General features: G+C 45.5%; 1 protein-coding gene across 2 annotated transcripts in view; it reads left to right on the top strand.

Moving 5' to 3' along the window:
• Positions 1-3,524: 3,524 nt before the first annotated feature.
• The window catches only part of LOC107395712 (protein FAM171B), a 43,934-nt gene continuing 29,613 nt past the window's right edge, over positions 3,525-17,845 (top strand). For both annotated transcript variants that reach the window (XM_054738425.2, XM_015975150.3), the window contains exon 1: positions 3,525-3,827. In XM_054738425.2, the coding sequence (XP_054594400.1) occupies positions 3,653-3,827 (175 nt within the window). In that variant the 5' untranslated portion in view covers positions 3,525-3,652. The remainder of the gene's footprint in view (positions 3,828-17,845) is intronic.

The raw sequence follows: 17,845 nt of genomic DNA, 5'->3' as shown, positions 1-17,845 counted from the left end.
TCGCCATTAATTCGGAATATTAATTTTTAATATTCAATAACCAAGTTTTATATTGTTCAGAAGACTCAAAGGTTGTTTTCATCGATAAACTGACGATAATATCTGAGTGTCTGTGTTTCAGTTCAATGAGGAAACCAGTTTGACAATTAAAATTTTTAATTCTTCAAATTAAACTAATGATTTTGAAAATTGACAAACAGGAAATAACAATCACATTGGCAACTTGTGGGACAATATTTAACAGTTGATATGTTGTTCTTGCTCAAATAGACCTTCTGGTGAATTTATGAAGATTGAGAATGTTGTGAGTTGTGAGAGTGATATGATGTGATTATGGATGCGTGTGGGTGCAAGGTGTGGTGAGATGAGGTGAGATGGATGCGTGTGTGCATCTGATTTTGCTACAGGAAGAAACAGGTGTCTGAGTGAAAAGTGATGGTTTGAATAAACTTAGGTTTAGTTGGAAAAGATGCATCAAAACGCTAAACACCGTGCTGTCTCACCAAACTCTTGTGGACCCTCTTTCGGATCCGGCCCGTGGAGGATGTTGTGGTTCATCCAGATGACACCGGCGGCTGACAGGAGACGTAGGTGTCGAACGGAACCGGTCCAGAGTTGTCCTCGGTACACGTTGATGGTAAAGCGTTTTGTCGACGCGCTTTCTTAAGTTAATTCACTCAGAAATCAAAAGACTCGGTAAAGAGTCTGCGTTAGAAGTTGCGATTCAGCTATTCTGCCTGGCTGACAGAAACAGCGTGAGAGAGGGGGGGGGGGGGGGGGGATTGAGCCCATGGGCTCCGTTCCCCGTTAGCGGTTGTTCACACGTCCTCCCTCTTTCGTTGTCAAGCACGAACTCAAATCATAAGACTGAAACTTACCAAAAACCTTTCTCTTCTCAAAGCAAACGTGTGCGTCATCAAATGTGTCTGGAGTTTACTGTGGGAAGATGTGTGTGGATGTGTGAATGTTTGTGTGCTCGAGTGTGTGTGAAGGTCAGTACCAAACATTCTCAACACTATCTAATTATGGATTCATTAAGCCATTATAATTACCCCCAAAGCATAATAGTCATTCATTTGATTAAACACATTTATAATGAGCAAAATGATAATGGTTACTTTAACATTAAAATCAAGAAAAAGAAGTTTAAACTTTATGTTTTGACTTGGTCTGGGTACAACTCATGGAAACACATCTTCTGGTAGACTGCAGGTGGCTGATGTTATGGTTTCTCCCAGACTCGCTGGCGTTCAGGTCTTAATCTGTGGGTGAAAGTTCTCAATGACCCAGCTTTGACCTAGCTGAGTCCAACACCACCTTTGTGACAGAAAACCCATATTTCCTCACGTTACACTAGTGTTAGCAATTTGTCTGTCACCTGCAGACTCGATTATTTAACTCTCCCTAAACAAACAAAGCATAAGATGGTATCATTTTAATGTCTGACATTGAAGGTATTTTGGTTTTTATTGTAGAAGGTTCTTTAATTAATCACTGCCTGTGTTCATAAGAGGGAATAATGTCAGTTTTTCAGTTGCAGACATGCTGTTTTTTTATTGATTGACAATATGTAGAGTTTATCAAAACCCTTGAAAATCTGTTGATGTTTCCTGCTGACTATATTTGGAGTTCAGAGTGGCTGGAAGGTGTTGATTTTAGATAATTTTGTAAATTTGTTTTCCACTGAAACAGGAAAATCAACAGGAGGATAAAAACCTGAGTTTTTCAATTAAAAAGTCTGAGGAGTCTCTGCAGTGGTGGTGGGGAACCTTTAATCATAAGTTCTGTCAGTTTGAGCAGGATAAGCTTGTTTTCTGTCTTCTCTAAAAATTCCAGTGGCCTTTTGCAGCGTCGTACCTGAGCAGATGTTGAATTAGTTAATAAAATATAAAACTATAAAGAGAATTCTTAAAATACTCTTGAGGCCAAGTTTTTTACTGTTTAATGGAACAGTTATTAGTCCTGCAAAGCCAAATCTATAAATAACAGCTAAAGCGCTCCCAGGTTGAAACACCTACACCTTAAAATGAAAACATCAATGTCTTCATTCCCTCTGGAGCGTTTCTCCCTCTGAGGCGGGAACGAGGAGCGCTGCTGTCACTGATCCTGGTTTTATGTGTGACTCTCCCTCCTCTGGGTCAGACTCTGGGGTTAAGCTGCAGCTCCCATCAACAGGACGTTCATTATAATTATTTAATGGCTGAACACATGTTTATTGTGTCCCTTTATGAGTAAGTGCTGCATTAGCCCCATCTAGTGGTGGAAACCAGAGGATGCAAGAGTCGATTCACTCATCAGGTAAAGAGAAATATAATGCAACAGATAATTGAAAATTTCATTTTTTGTGACAAAATTAACATTTTAGTTGTTTTTGCTCAAACTGACAATTTACAAATTATTCTCTCTGAATATGAATCAGGTTTAATAGAAAGACCCCAATCTTCAGAATTGATTATTAGATTAGGGGACCATAAATTAGGTGTGAAATGAAGAAAGACGTCTCTTGGAGTATGTCCCTGTGTTCGCATGCTGTACGTGCACACTCCTTAACGAAAATAACAGCTGAGACGTCCCTTGTGTGTGTGTGTGTGTGTCCCGGAGGACAGAGGACAGGAGAACGTGTAGCTAATTAATTAAATAATGTGGTTCTGTACCTTTCTCTTCAGCACAGCCGACAAAGGTTTATGATGGGTCAGTCCTCCTGCATGCTCAGATCATTCCCTTCCCTTGCTTGAAAAATTGTTCCAAAATGAAAGTTGAACCCACATCTTTTTTATCTGTGAATTCAATGCCGTTCGGCAAGTCTCAAATAAAAATTTGGGCATCTTACTGTAAAAAAATATACCATTAATGTAAAAAAAGAAACCCTAAAACAACTATGTTCACATCCAGAATCGAACCCAGGTCTTCTGCACCAAAGCCCAAAGTCTTAGGCAAGCTCAAGCGCCAGTGACGTTTTCTGTATCTGTAACATTTATATCCTTGATGACAGCTGAAACACTGTTCAAAGAACGGTTCGGAGGGCTATGCCTGAGCGTGAACGTCCATGAAGCAGCCTGCTCGACCCGAGCATCTCTCTTTTTCTGTGATTTTACAGAAAAACAGGCCATCACAGTAAAAATGCCAGGGCTCATTCTACAGGACCAGGGCATTGCAGGAGAATGTATGAAGAAGACATTTATTATTTCTATACATGTTTTGGCTGTCACACTTCCATTATGCCCCTTTAAGAAAAATTATTAACAATAAAATAAAATGAGCACTCACCACCTGCAGTTGTCATATTGTTTACTAAGCAGAGATAAATCAGGAAAAGTTTACCATTAAGCAGATTTCTGAGAAAAACAGTCATCGAAATAATACAATTATAAATATTTAATATGTTCTTTTAATCAGTGATGTAGAATCGTGTGTGTGTCCGTGTGTGTGTCCGTGTGTGTGTCCGTGTGTGTGTCTGTGTGTGTGCGTGTGTCCGTGTGTGTGTGTGTGTGTGTGTGTGTGTGTGTGTGTGTGTGTGTGTGTAAAAGGGGCGGGGTTTCCTTCCCAGCTTGAATAGTGATGGACAGAAGAGTTCGGATGGAGTGAGGTACAGATCTTTTACAACTTGTGGATGAAAACTAGACCCAGAAGATCATCATCAGGTGTTTGAGTCATGCGCGCGTGCTCGGATTGCCTGTTCTGTGTGTTGGTTCTGATCCGGTTCTGGGAAACGAGCGGAGAGTCTACTGGGACTCTGGGACTCCTCCTGCATGCTGATGACAGGAACTTTTCAGACCAGGACCGAATGAAACAACAACCCTCTGAGCCACAGCACCAGTCTCTGCCAGGTCTGTACACACATGGACGAGTGTTTTATTCTGTTTTTCATTTATTTCTGCAGCACAAAATAAAAAAGCATAAATCTGTCAGATTATGTCTCATTTGGAGGATTTGAACACAGATCTAATCTATGAGTAATAAATGAGACGTTTTAAAGATCTTAATGGAGATAAAATGATCCATGGAGGGCACCTGTTTGTTCTTCAGCACTGTCATCCTGTTCAGCTTGTATTTATTTATTTATTTATTTATTCATCCACATTTGAGTAAAAACTGAAGCTTTTTTCCTCCTAGAGCTGCCCCCCCTGTGAACTTTTCCTCTCACGCTCTAGAGCTGAGCTGAGGAGCTGAAAGATGAATTCCACAGATTCATGACTAATTCATGTGGATGTAGGAGTGCTTTGCCATCACATGACCCAGTCTGTGGAAGACAAACTTGGACATGTTGTTGTCTCTGGTACAAACACCCTCCTCCTCTTCCCGTCCTCCCACCACTCTGATGGCTTTCTGCTGAGTGCTGCCAGTTCTCCTCCTCAGTAAAACCTCAGCATCCACGCTCAGCAGCTAAGGACATTTGAAAGAAAGTCAGGAAAACAGACGGGATTAATGATTTTATTCCTGTGTTGCTCAGATTGACCCAGAGTCCACCTTCCCGTCGCTCTTTTCATCATCTGAGCATGTTCTTGTGATTTCCTCCTCCCTCTGTGGCCTAATTCCAGCACACATGCAGGCTAGACAAGCGTCATTATAGATAAATCCCTGTTGGACCATCTGTTTGTGCTGTCTGGTGGTCAGGCCGACCAGTCAACATGTTTATGCTCCTTCCTGTTTGCTGTCATTTAATCAGCTTTGAGAAATAATAGAAGCTGCATCTGATGATGCTTTTAGCCACAACGTGTTGTTTTGTCATAATGCTTCGTTCTGTTATTTATTCTCTCATTTTCCTTTATTTTATCTTTATTTTTATGTCCACTTCATGTGTCGCCCCACTAAGATTATAGTAATCTGGAACAAAGCATCTCCAGATTTAGTGACCTCTCTTTTGTAGAGGAAGGCCTCTTCCTGTCCATCTGGTGCTGACATCATCCAAAATGCACAGAGGCTGAAAATGGAAGCAATGGCAAGAAAAGCGTGTTTGGGGTGATAATATGGGTGGATCTGCTTGTCCAGCTTTGGCCTTAAGCAGGGCTTTATGAGGGCTTTTTAATATTTTGGCAGCTCCTTTAGCAGCAGGATTAGGAGCGCTTCACGCAGCAGCAGCAATCCAGCCTTTGCTACAGTCAGGGTTCTTTTGTTACCACTTTTAGAAAGATGCTTATGGTTTTATGGCGAGGGAGATTGCTGCTATAGCAGCGGTTCAGCACTTCATTTCAGGGGGAAAAAATTGCAGCGAGTGCTTCTTCATGGCCTCTTTGGAGAAAATCACAGATGATGAGCTTGCTGCTGAGACTTAGAGCTCCAGCAACTTTAGTTCCAGTCCAGGCAGCACAGGAGCAGCTGAACAGTCGTTCTGATAATAGCAGAGCTGGAGGGTCCAACAGTATTTCACTTTATTTCTTAAAAAATATCCAGTTTAACCTAATTATTCATGATTCACTGAGCAAAAAAGTTTGCTGCACAGTTCAATTTGCAGATAATGTTTAGGAAATAAAGTTCACATTGAAACATCAGGAATTTTTAAAGGGATAATGTGTAGTTTTTACCATTAATCTCAGGAAATATCCATGGAAATGTTGTTAAAAATTAAGTAAATGATCTCCAGTTGTTGAAAAATGTTGGCGGCTTCGTAACATATGACCAAGAAAATCTGGTCTATAATACATGGGAGTGGGTCTAAGTCTCTGGGCGACCCCATGCTAGATGCTATGTTTCCTTCTAAGGGAGCCTATGAGGACAAAATGCATTTACTGATTGGTAACAAACAGTTACAAAACTTTCATCATTAATAAACGTTGTTTTACACATTTACCTCTTCCCTTGCTGCCACTGATGAAAGGGAGTCTTATGTGCTTGTCATTTTGCTAAAGTTTGCAGTCCCCAGGGTTTTTTGACCCTAATGGGCACCCGTTGGTAAGGTCTTACCCCAACACAAAAATGCTGCTTGTTTGCAACGATTTAGGTATCTAATGTCCCCAACACCAGGAAAAATATGCACTGTCACCTTAAAAGTCTCATTTGCTGAAAAATTGTGTAATAATTCTTTTGAAATACAATTTGCATATGCATGCTGAATGTGTAAACTTTCTTCAACCCCCATCAACACAGAAAGAAAATGGACAGGAAACCAATTGGGTCAGAAAATGCCAGCCTCTTTTTTGTCACAAGGAAAATTAGTATTCATGGCCTGGCCCTTTTGGCTTGGGACTGCCCACAGGAAAAATGAGTTGAGGACATCTTGGCTAGTAGAAGCTAACCATTGTAACACCACAACATAGAGAAAGCGTTCAGGTTTGTGTTTTTTGTGGAGATTAAAGCTGTAACAGCAAATCAGCAAAAGAAGCTAACTTTTAAACAAAAACACGCTCATGGAACTCTCACCCCTCCCGTTGGCTATCATCCCCAGGCCACATCCACCGGATACCTGAACCCGCACTGCTAGAAGAAACGAGAGAGCGCTAAACACCAGCCACCATTTTCTAGGTCCAAACTACTTTTGTTGTCTGTGATTTCACATGGTGTTTTGTTTTTGTGACTCTGGTAGTTTGTCCTAAAGTTGAAGTTGTTCTAATTCAATATGCACGAGCGCATGAAAAGGAGCGGACCAAGGTAAATGTGGAAGTGCGGCGGTTTGGTGAGACTGACAAACCAATCATTGAATGTTGTCCAAGCTGGGCTATTAGCTGAGGTTTGTAGACAGATGTGTAAATGTGTGCATGTGTGAGCATGAGGGAGGGAGTGTGTGACTGTGCTTGTGTATGACTATATATGTCAGGTGGGGCCTTTGACTCCTCCCCTCTCCTGGAATTTCTCTTGATGATATAGATCTTCGTCCCCCCTCCCCCGCCACACCTGGTGTGAGGGGTTGTGCCTTGGTCTGCCTGAGTGTTCGTGGCAACCGGGTCTGGGGGTTTAAGATTTTGGCATCTGCCTGATAGATCCCGGTGGCTGCCTGGTGGGGTCTGGGTCCCTGGGCTCTGCTGGGTCCCCGGCGGGGGTGGTCGCCCCTGGGTCCCAGGTCGCTGGGTCCCGGGCTCGGCCGGCTAGGGGGTGGGAGGCTGCGGGTGGGCCTGTGGGCTTGCCGCTGATGTCTCCCGGGACTCTGCCGGCTGCTGGTTGTGGCCCCCCGGGGCGATCCTCTGTGCCTCTCGAGGGGGGCGGGGGCCTTTCTGGTTGCAGCCTCCTTGGGGTTCCTGCGTTCTGGGGCAGCGCCTGGATCTCTGGGACTTGGAGCTCCCCCCCGTCTCCTGCGCATCTTTGGGGGGCGGATCTGTGGTCTCTCACACTCTCTGTTGGACGCTCCTATAGAGAAACCTTAAATAAACAAGCGCGTGTACACACACAGGTGCTCACATGGTGCTCTCAAAAGTATGGGCTTGGGTACGTTAAATACAGGTGTTAAGACTATGGTGGGCACTTAATGCACTGTGATTTATTATCGTGATTCTTCACTTAAGCAATATTGATTATATATTTTTTCATCAAGTTGACGCAGTGATAGCTAGATCTTGTTGTATTGTTGTTGTGTCCCTTTTTTTTGTCCTTTTGCTTTTTTAGTTTTTTTCTGCAGGTCTAGAAGCAGACTCTTGTTCATTGTTTATTTTTGTGCCCCCCTCCCTCTCCCCACCTTTTCTCTTCCTTTCTCTTTCACCTCTGTCTCCGTGTCTGGTCAGAATTACAAAGCATTCAACAACAATAGCAATAAAGTTTTAAGTATCAGGCGTGACATTAAGAGCAGACGCTTTGATGCTCCACCTGAGAATAAATCTGTAAGGCTTGTCACCAGCATTCAGACATCAATTCTGCTTGCTTCACAGCCAGACAGGACACGGTAAAAAAAAAAAAGATGTGTAAAAACCACTTCATTATTTTTGTTTTAAAATCTCCAAAATGTTTTTATAGCTCTAATATCTTAGAAAGATAGCATGTTTTGCAGATGCCCTGCGATGGACTGGCAATCTGTCCAGGATGTACCCTGTCTATTTGCCTGTTGGCTGCTGGAGATAGGCCCCAGCCCCATGACCATGTATGGATAAGCGGGTTCAGAAAGTGGATGGATGTGTAATGTCCAGCATGGTCAGTTTTTCAATCAATCAATCAATCAAAGCTTTATTTATAGAGCGCCTTCCGCAACCCTGTCAGGAAGTCCAAAGCGCTGAACATGGTACAGTTGTAGGTAAATATATTGAACAAATCAACAATAAAAGCAATTCAAATTACAAAATACAAATTACAAAATAGATGAAACATTCTGGTACAGGACAAATGTGTAAAACAATGGATTGAGTGAACCAATGAAAACTGAAATAAATTCAACATAATAGAGGGCCAAAATCAAACATGTTCTGGAAACACCAAGCGGAGGAGGTGTGTTTTTAGGTGACTCTTAAAGACTGGCAGAGAAGGGGACAGCCTAACTGAGGGTGGCAACTGGTTCCAGAGCGACGGTGCTAGGACTGAGAAAGCCCGGTTCCCATAGGTACGACACCTAGAACGAGGGACAGCGAGCAGGCCTTGGTCAGAGGAGTGCAGAGCGCGTGATGGGGAGTGTCTGTTCAGGAGTGTGGGGGAACCACCACCCTGGAAGAAATGATAAACAAAGACGAGGATTTTGAATTGTGAGCGATAGCAAACCGGAAGCCAGTGCAGGGAGGCCAGAACCGGACTGATGTGGTCCCGTTTCCTGGTCCCAGTCAGGAACCTGGCTGCGCTGTTCTGCACAACCTGTAGGCGACGCAGTGATGACTGACACAACCCTGCATATAGAGAGTTGCAGTAGTCAAGCCTAGAAATTACAAAGGCATGCAGTACCCGCTCCAGGTGGGCTCTCGACAACATATACTTGATTTTTGCAAGGCGTCTCAGGTGAAAGAAACTGGACCGGATCACAGAATTGATGTGAGGATCAAATTTAAGTCCTGCATCAAGTTTCATCCCCAAACTGGTAACAACTGGTTTTGAGTATGAAGAAAGAGGGCCAAGATCAACATGACTGTTGGGGTTCTTAGGAGCGAACAATTTGTAAGCTTTAACTTACTTTTGGATTCTTCAATAAATTCTGTAAATATGGAACTATTTACTGATTTATTAATTAATTAAGATATTCTTAGATATCTTCGGGGCACCACCCTTTAATTAGAAAGGGAAATGAATCCAAAACTCTTATCAGTCTTTCTTGAAGTTCGTAGAATCCTCGGAGCAGAGACTTCTCTTCGACACAACAAAGCTACTGGACACAAAAATCTGAATTTTATAACATTTAATTAACAATTTGTCAAATGAATAAACAGTGGAATAGATGAATAATAACCGTGTGATATGATTGAAGATGGATGTGTTTGCATGTGATGGAGGATGTATGAATGGGGTCCTTTGTTCTCACAAAGGAGTAGTGTGTGTGTGTGTGTGTGTGTGTGTGTGTGCGTGTGTATGGATTCAAAATGGAGTCTTGAATACAAGATGGCTGACCCCTTTGTCTGGCTAAAGTGTGGGTGGCAACTTGCACTTTAACTTCCAAAGCACTTAGAATCAGTAGTAACTTAACCTTAAATCACTCAAAACATTTCAAAAGATCATGAAACAACACAAAAGATTAATCACGAATTAATATCTTTTAGTTTCAGCCTGGCCATGACAGAAACCATTTTAAGATACCAAACAATGATCAATAAGCAGTTTATTCTTTCAAAATTACCCGACGGACGTGTTTGGGACGAAAGAGGAAAACACGAAGCTACTTTTTAAGCAATAGCGCGGTTTTATTGCTTATTCTGGACTATAGAGTTAACGGAAGAAGAAGGAGAGAGAGAAAGAGATGAGTTGCTGATCACCAGAAGAGCGAGGCGTCCCTCCCTCTTTGATTTGACGGTTCTCCGTGTTTCTCCGCAGCTTTCGGCGTCGTCCGTCGGTTTGATGCTTTCTCCATTGTTTGGCGTTCACGAGTGTTTCTCCACGGGCTGGACAGAGACAGCAAAGTTTCTTTCTGTGCTGAGTTATAACTTACAGCGTGCTTGATGGAGTTGTTGCTTTCCTCCGCAGTTCTGTGTCCTCAAACATCAGCTGGAGGGGAGCAGAAACGAGCAGATCTGATGGGCTTGCAGTTTAGTTTCCAGCAGTTCCGTGGGCTCAACTTGGGCACTTAAGAGCTTCCGCGTGCTCAATTTGTCGGAGCGTTGACAAGCGTGTCCTTACCGCCAGGTATCCTGGGCAAAAGAACAAGGTTTCTTTGTCTCTGCTGAAGATTTATGGTCTTAGTTCGCGGGAAAAGCTCCACGGCTTCCCGCACATGCGCAGAACGTGTTTCTGGTACTAGGCGGTGACGTCATCACAATGCTTCCGTGTGCAAAGCATAATGGGAAATGAAGTTTCTTGGCGCTGATGTGATTATTTGCTTTTAGAGAGCCAAAGGGGCAGCGGTTCCAAGTATATTGGCGATTTCCAAAGGAGAAAGCTAGTTTATACTGGTCCGCCGGCTCAACCTTCATGGTCCAGAAGCCGTTGGCTACGTCAACCGTAGAGAAGAAACGAGCATCTCTGACTCTGGCTAGCTCTTGATCTAAATGGATCATAGGCCATCTGGAGAGAGGTACTTGTTTGTTCAGTGCACGATAGTCTATGGTGAGACGCCATTTCCCAGTCGGTTTCAGAACCGGCCAGATGGGAGAGTTGTAAGTGGAGTTACACTCTCTGATGATGTTTTTCTCCTTCAGCTGATCGAGGATCTCTTGGATCGACTCATAAGCAGCGAGGGGAATCTTGTACTGACGTACAAAAGTAGGAGGGGCATTCGGGTTCGTTGGAATGCGAACCGTATGCAGGTTTGTGAGTCCACAGTCCAGGGAGTCCCTGGATAAGACGGACTGAAACTCATAGAACAGGCTTCTGTCTCTGCTCTCTGCTCCTCTGACTCCAGCGCATCCGCTTTGTCAAGCTGCTGGCTGACTTCGGCCTCGAAGCCGTCATAAGGTTCAGAGGAGGAGGGTCTCTGGTGTTCCGGGCTTTCAACCGGTGACTCAGAGGGTTGAGTATTTATTGCAAAAACCGTTAGACACTGACCGCCGTCAGTATCTAAGGTTGCACTGCAAATGGGTTCCTCAGGAAGGGCTTCATGCCGCTTGATGGTAATCATTTGTGAAGGGAAAGTACTGAATGTGTCTGCACCAACCTGTCTGTCATTCAAGAACAACGGAAGTTGTCCGATCACGGGGACTGAAAGTTCGAAGTCATGGAATGAGCTATCTATCAGCATGCCCAAGGGCTTTCCTGCCGGCAGGTGGATAGGACTCTGGGTCGGATTTTCGACCAACAAGTACGCAGAACGATTGTTCAGCTCCAAGAGTGGCGTGCCACAGACGGCTAAGTTGAGCTCCAAGAAGTGTGGTGATGGCTGGAAGAAGGCCTGTGTGCTTGGCAGCTTCTGATGCTTCATCAGGGTCAGACGAACAGGCACTCCTTTGACCTGTGGGGGCAGAACCGTGCTGGCCTCAACCACTGCACGGCAGGCCTGTGGAATGGTCTGACCGGACAGCAAGTGTTCAGGGCCTTCTGAGCGAGGCTCAGAGGATGGTGTGGCTCGGGCCCAAAGGACTTGATTGCAAGTGTCCAGCTGGGCACCGAGTCGAACCAGCAGATCTGCTCCAATGAGTGCAGGTGGATCAAGCTGTGGTATGATGCTGAATGTATGTGTGAGCTGTCTTGCTCCAAGTTGGATAGTCAGAGAGCAGACCTCTGGCGCTTTCAGGAGCCTCTGCGGCCAAGTAGGTGACAAGAGCCGATGGCTACGTGTCACACTGACCAGAAGGGGGTCCTTCTGACGCAGGTGTTCAAACGTCTGCTGGCTGATGGCTGACTTTTCAGACCAAAGAGCAAGGCGAGCATCTGAGATGTGGGTGCAGTTGATGGTAAGACCACCAACTATGTGTGGTGCATATGGCTGCAGGCTGACGTTCTTCAGCGAGCAGAGAAAAGATGAATGTGTGCGGAACGGAGTTCCAGGAGCGGTTTCATGCCTTTGCAGGCGGTCATCGTCTGTGGGAGCCGTAGGGAGGGGCATGACCTTGGAACAAGGGTTTTGCGGCTCACTTATGCTGACTTCAAGAATGGAGGATGGTCGGCTGCTATCTGGGTTCCAGGGCTTAGGTGTGTCCACCTGGGCCCACAGTTGACCCTTCTGGCAGTCGATGAGGGGAGCTAGACGTTCAAGCAGGTCCTGACCAACGAGAAGTGGTTCAGTGTCTAGCTGGCAGACATAAAACGGGTGAACCAGAGTCATGTCTTGGAAGGTGATGTCCAGCCACGCCCGGTGAGTGATACACTCCCGGGTCTGGGTGTAGCTGGTGATTTTCAGGTCACAGGGTTCTACCTGGACTGGTTTCCCGAGCGACCGCATGGTGTCAGACACGCGATGGAACAATGTGGAGCACATCAGGGTGATTTCTGAGCCGGTATCCAGCAGAGCATCAACCTGTATGCACCCACCTACGTTGGTGCTACAGTACAAACGGCGAGCATGATCATGGTTTGTTAAGTCACCAAGGAACTTCAGAAATTTAGTATCAGGTTTCTCTGGGGGGTAGATTTCAGGAGACTCCTGTGATCTACCAGTAGTGTTCCCCCAGCTGATCAGGTAGGTCCTGGCCACGCTGGGGGGTTGAGCCACGCCTAGTCATGCGGACTTTGGCTCTGGGTCTGGCTTCTTAGAAGAAGACTTTGGTGCAGGGGTCTCTCCTGCAGATCTCAGCTGTTCCTTCTGTTTAGCTAGGAACTGCTGAAACATCTCCTGGAGGTCGGCTTTGGTCAAGTACTCACCTGCGGACTTGCGTTCGAGACTTACCTGTTGGCGGCGCTCCTTAAACCTTCCACTGTTCCAACCTACCTGCCGTTGGTTTTGGTTGGGCCACTTCCTGTCTGATTGTCCAGACCTAGGCGGCCAATCAGCACCCCCCTTCCCCTGTTGAGGAGATTGGGACTGCTCTCGCGGTTTAACAGGTCTAGGTTTAGCAGATTTTGGCTTAGTGGGTGGAGCTTCTGTGCCTTCAAGCTCCAAACGCGGCTCGGCGTCGGGAGCTAGGTGCATGACGCGGTGATGTGCGTCAGGCTTTTGGGGCTTTCCGCCGGCTTCCCAAGCCTGTTGAGCGTATCTCCTAATCTCCTGAGTTGTCAGTTTTTTCATCCGACAATACATTGAGACTTCGGAGCGAACACACTCGTGCAGGTTGTGAATGAACAGGGATCTGAAGGCAGGGTCTTCCTCGAGCCCAGGGCCATTTCGACCTTGGAAATAAGCACTTTTGAGTCGGCGATAATACTCTCTGGGGGGTTCGTTCCTCCCGTGTTTGATGGAGAAGGCCCCCATTGTAGCTGACGCAGAGTCTGCATAAGTGGCGTATTCATCCCTCAACGCTCGGCAGAGCGAGTAGTACCGATCTCGAATGTCAGGTGGTAGAGTTTCCATGAAACCGTGCACCGTTCTAGATGTGGTTTTCCAAATTAGCTTGAGCTTTTCCCTTGAAGAAGGTGCTGGAAGATCAAGCAGACAACGTTCTATCTCCCTGAGATAATCGTCAACGTTGGATTCATTGGTGTTAGGATCAAAGCGTTCTATGTCTTTAGCTAGCGATTCAATTTGACGTACACGGAGCCCTGACTCACGGTACGGCGCGTCATCCTCTGACTCTGACCCAGGGTCTGTCTCAGAGGGTGCTGGATATCGCTGGTGTGCTCTGGGCTCCCAATGTTGACTCCTGGGGCCCAAATCGGGGTCCGGCATGTTGTGGCGGGCTGCTGGCACGTCACGTGGGTGTCTTGGGAGGTCCTCCTCCCGGAGCACGTCTGCGTAGTGCAGCCTGCGTCTTTCAACTGGGGCTTCTGCGTAATACGCTCTCTCCGGGTACGGACTGGCGTAGGATGCTTTGTCCTGCAGCTGGTTATCGGCATGCCGAATACCGGAGTAGCTAGGATGGGTGGATGGTTGAGGTGCAGGTTGGGGTGCATAACCCCAATCGGCACCTTGCACCCTTCGTGGACTGGGGGAGCGGTCTAAATAGAGGTGCCGCTCAGCTGGTCGACTTCTCACAGATTGAGAAGGCCGTGAAGATGAGGGTGGTGGTCCAACCTGGGGTTCGAGGGCGAATTGCCCTCGGCCCCTAGATGGTCCTGAATGCCCTATAGTGTGTGTAGGGAAAAGGGCCGCAGGTTGGGACAGATGAGCTTCATCTCTCCCCTGCGGCGTGCGTCCGTCCAGAGAGTCATGGTGTTTCCCCCCTTCCCACTGTCTGTTGTCATCAGCAGAAGGGGGCGGGGTCTTCTCCCCATCTTCCCCAGAATCGGTGCTGGTGTTGTCTTCCTCGATCAGCCTTCCATTTCGCTGTTTTTCAGCTAGCATACTCTGGAGGTTCATGATCTTCTGACCACTTTGGAGTCCTCTCTGATAGAGGATCAGGGCTAACTTAGCTAAGTGAACCTGGATTGGTTTTGTACCATCCGGGTTTTCTATTTGATCAATTACAGCTTCTAGCTCGTCGCTACGCTGTTCTTCAGTGAAATCCCTAGAAGGGTAGTCGGGTTCTCGAGCAACCGCGACCAGTTTGGACAATATTTGTCCAGAAAGTAGGCCAGGTTCATAGTCGTGGGCCACAGCGTCACCTGGTTGCTGGGAGTTGGTCAGTTCACTACTCTGTCCCTCCATTTTAACAACCGAACCAAAAATAGCCTAGTAGAGCTTCTGCAGATAGCTCAAGCTGCACCTTTTGGGCAGCAACTGCTAGCTTTGTAGCAGAAAAACACTAAATTAACCTTTGTGCGCACAGGTTTTAGCGTTTTAAGATTGCACGGAATGCCGTGACTAACGCCTAAAATACTATTCCTTTCAGTATTTTAGCAAAAGCTGGTGCGTTGCCGTAGCAACGTCTTACAACACTTGCAGTGTTAAATATGCTAGTTATTCCTTCAGAATATTAGCAAACAAGGTGTTATCAGTCTTTGAGTGAAGGTTTCAGTTAGTTATAATAGCCACTGTGAGTTAAAGTCGCTAAATTAGCAGTTAATTTTAGCCTAAAAGGGTTAGTCAGAATTACTTACACGCTGCACCTTTAAGGAAAAACTGAATTTTAACCTAAAAGGTTAGCCAGAATTAATTACACGTTGCACCTTTAAGGAAAAGCTGAATTTTAACCTAAAAGGTTAGCCAGAATTAATTACACGTTGCACCTTTAAGGAAAAACTGAATTTTTAACCTAAAAGGTCAACCAGAATTAATTTACACGTTGCACCTTTAAAGAAGCACTGAGTTACTGGTGAGAGTTCGATGCAGCTTCCTGCTCAGCGAAATCAGCACCACTCTGTTGCTGGTTCAAGGCTGAACAACGGATTATTTTTAATTCAAGCTCTTTGGATTTATTTGTTTGTTTGTGCCGGATAGAAATCTCTGTGTATCCAAGCCTCATGCGGGCTGCACCAATAAAATGTTGGGGTTCTTAGGAGCGAACAATTCGTAAGCTTTAACTTACTTTTGGATTCTTCAATAAATTCTGTAAATATGGAACTATTTACTGATTTATTAATTAATTAAGATATTCTTAGATATCTTCGGGGCACCACCCTTTAATTAGAAAGGGAAATGAATCCAAAACTCTTATCAGTCTTTCTTGAAGTTCGTAGAATCCTCGGAGCAGAGACTTCTCTTCGACACAACAAAGCTACTGGACACAAAAATCTGAATTTTATAACATTTAATTAACAATTTGTCAAATGAATAAACAGTGGAATAGATGAATAATAACCGTGTGATATGATTGAAGATGGATGTGTTTGCATGTGATGGAGGATGTATGAATGGGGTCCTTTGTTCTCACAAAGGAGTAGTGTGTGTGTGTGTGTGTGTGTGTGTGTGTGCGTGTGTATGGATTCAAAATGGAGTCTTGAATACAAGATGGCTGACCCCTTTGTCTGGCTAAAGTGTGGGTGGCAACTTGCACTTTAACTTCCAAAGCACTTAGAATCAGTAGTAACTTAACCTTAAATCACTCAAAACATTTCAAAAGATCATGAAACAACACAAAAGATTAATCACAAATTAATATCTTTTAGTTTCAGCCTGGCCATGACAGAAACCATTTTAAGATACCAAACAATGATCAATAAGCAGTTTATTCTTTCAAAATGACCCGACGGACGTGTTTGGGACGAAAGAGGAAAACACGAAGCTACTTTTTAAGCAATAGCGCGGTTTTATTGCTTATTCTGGACTATAGAGTTAACGGAAGAAGAAGGAGAGAGAGAAAGAGATGAGTTGCTGATCACCAGAAGAGCGAGGCGTCCCTCCCTCTTTGATTTGACGGTTCTCCGTGTTTCTCCGCAGCTTTCGGCGTCGTCCGTCGGTTTGATGCTTTCTCCATTGTTTGGCGTTCACGAGTGTTTCTCCACGGGCTGGACAGAGACAGCAAAGTTTCTTTCTGTGCTGAGTTATAACTTACAGCGTGCTTGATGGAGTTGTTGCTTTCCTCCGCAGTTCTGTGTCCTCAAACATCAGCTGGAGGGGAGCAGAAACGAGCAGATCTGATGGGCTTGCAGTTTAGTTTCCAGCAGTTCCGTGGGCTCAACTTGGGCACTTAGAGCTTCCGCGTGCTCAAGGGAGTCGGAGCATTGACAAGCGTGTCCTTACCGCCAGGTATCCTGGGCAAAAGAACGAGGATTCTTTGTCTCTGCTGAAGATTTATGGTCTTAGTTCGCGGGAAAAGCTCCACGGCTTCCCGCACATGCGCAGAACGTGTTTCTGGTACTAGGCGGTGACGTCATCACAATGCTTCCGTGTGCAAAGCATCATGGGAAATGAAGTTTCTTGGCGCTGATGTGATTATTTGCTTTTCAGAGCAATTTAAGCACAGTCATTTTGGAGAAAATCACTGCATAGTAATTTCCTCATGAGGTCAGACCCTCAACATGACGATCCACATTCCTGCTGTTGGGGTGAAAAACAATGAGCTCTGTCTTTCCCTCATTCAGATGTAGATAGTTGGCCATTAGCTAAGACTTCACCTCGTTAAGACAGGACACAAAGGACTGGATAGAGTGACCTTTCTCCTGACACAATGGAGAGTAAATCTGGCAATCGTCAGCATAGAGATGGAATGATAGGCCACGTTTACGAAAAATTGACCCAAGAGGTAGCAGATAAATGGCAAACAAAAGAGGACCAAGGATCGATCCCTGCGGGACCCCCCAGTGGAGCCCCTCCCAAGAAGAAAAAACATCACCCAGTTTAACACTAAAGCCCCCTTCAGACAGGCCATGAAAAACGGAAATGTTCCGGACTCTGTCCGTAAGACTTTTGTGTCTCAATCCGGATAACGTGTTCTGGAATTTAACCGGACGAAGCCCCTAGTAACAGGTCCGGAATTGTTACGGACAGGGTGGCTGCTTCAGACTGGTGAGGTAAAGTTCCGGACAAGGGGGATGAGGACCGGGGGACGCTGTGCGCACCTAGATAGCTCGCTCCTGTAGCATGCAGCGAACCACAGCAGCTCGCCTCCTACGGTACCGCCTAGACGCGCGACGGAGCACTTCACACCGCTTCAGTGATTCCTTTAACCATTGAGCTTCATCATCCAGGTCTCTTATGTGTCTTCGTGTGCACAGAATTATGCTTAAGCGCCTCGTGATTTTTATCTTGAGAGGCGCTATAGAAATGATATTTTCTTCTTCTTCTTAACATAAGTCCGATTCTCCCCCCAACCCCACCCCCCGCCGCCATCAGACATCTGGAACTTTTCCTTGCTGTGTGAACGCAGCCGAAAGGACAAGTTCCGGTACAAAAGTGGTGTGTCTGAAAACACAGTTCCGGTTAAAAACCGGATTGAATTGTCCGCAAATG

The sequence above is a fragment of the Nothobranchius furzeri genome, chromosome 14, assembly GCF_043380555.1.
Source record: "Nothobranchius furzeri strain GRZ-AD chromosome 14, NfurGRZ-RIMD1, whole genome shotgun sequence".
Lineage (NCBI taxonomy): Eukaryota > Metazoa > Chordata > Actinopteri > Cyprinodontiformes > Nothobranchiidae > Nothobranchius > Nothobranchius furzeri.
This window is presented reverse-complemented; position numbering and strand designations above follow the sequence as displayed.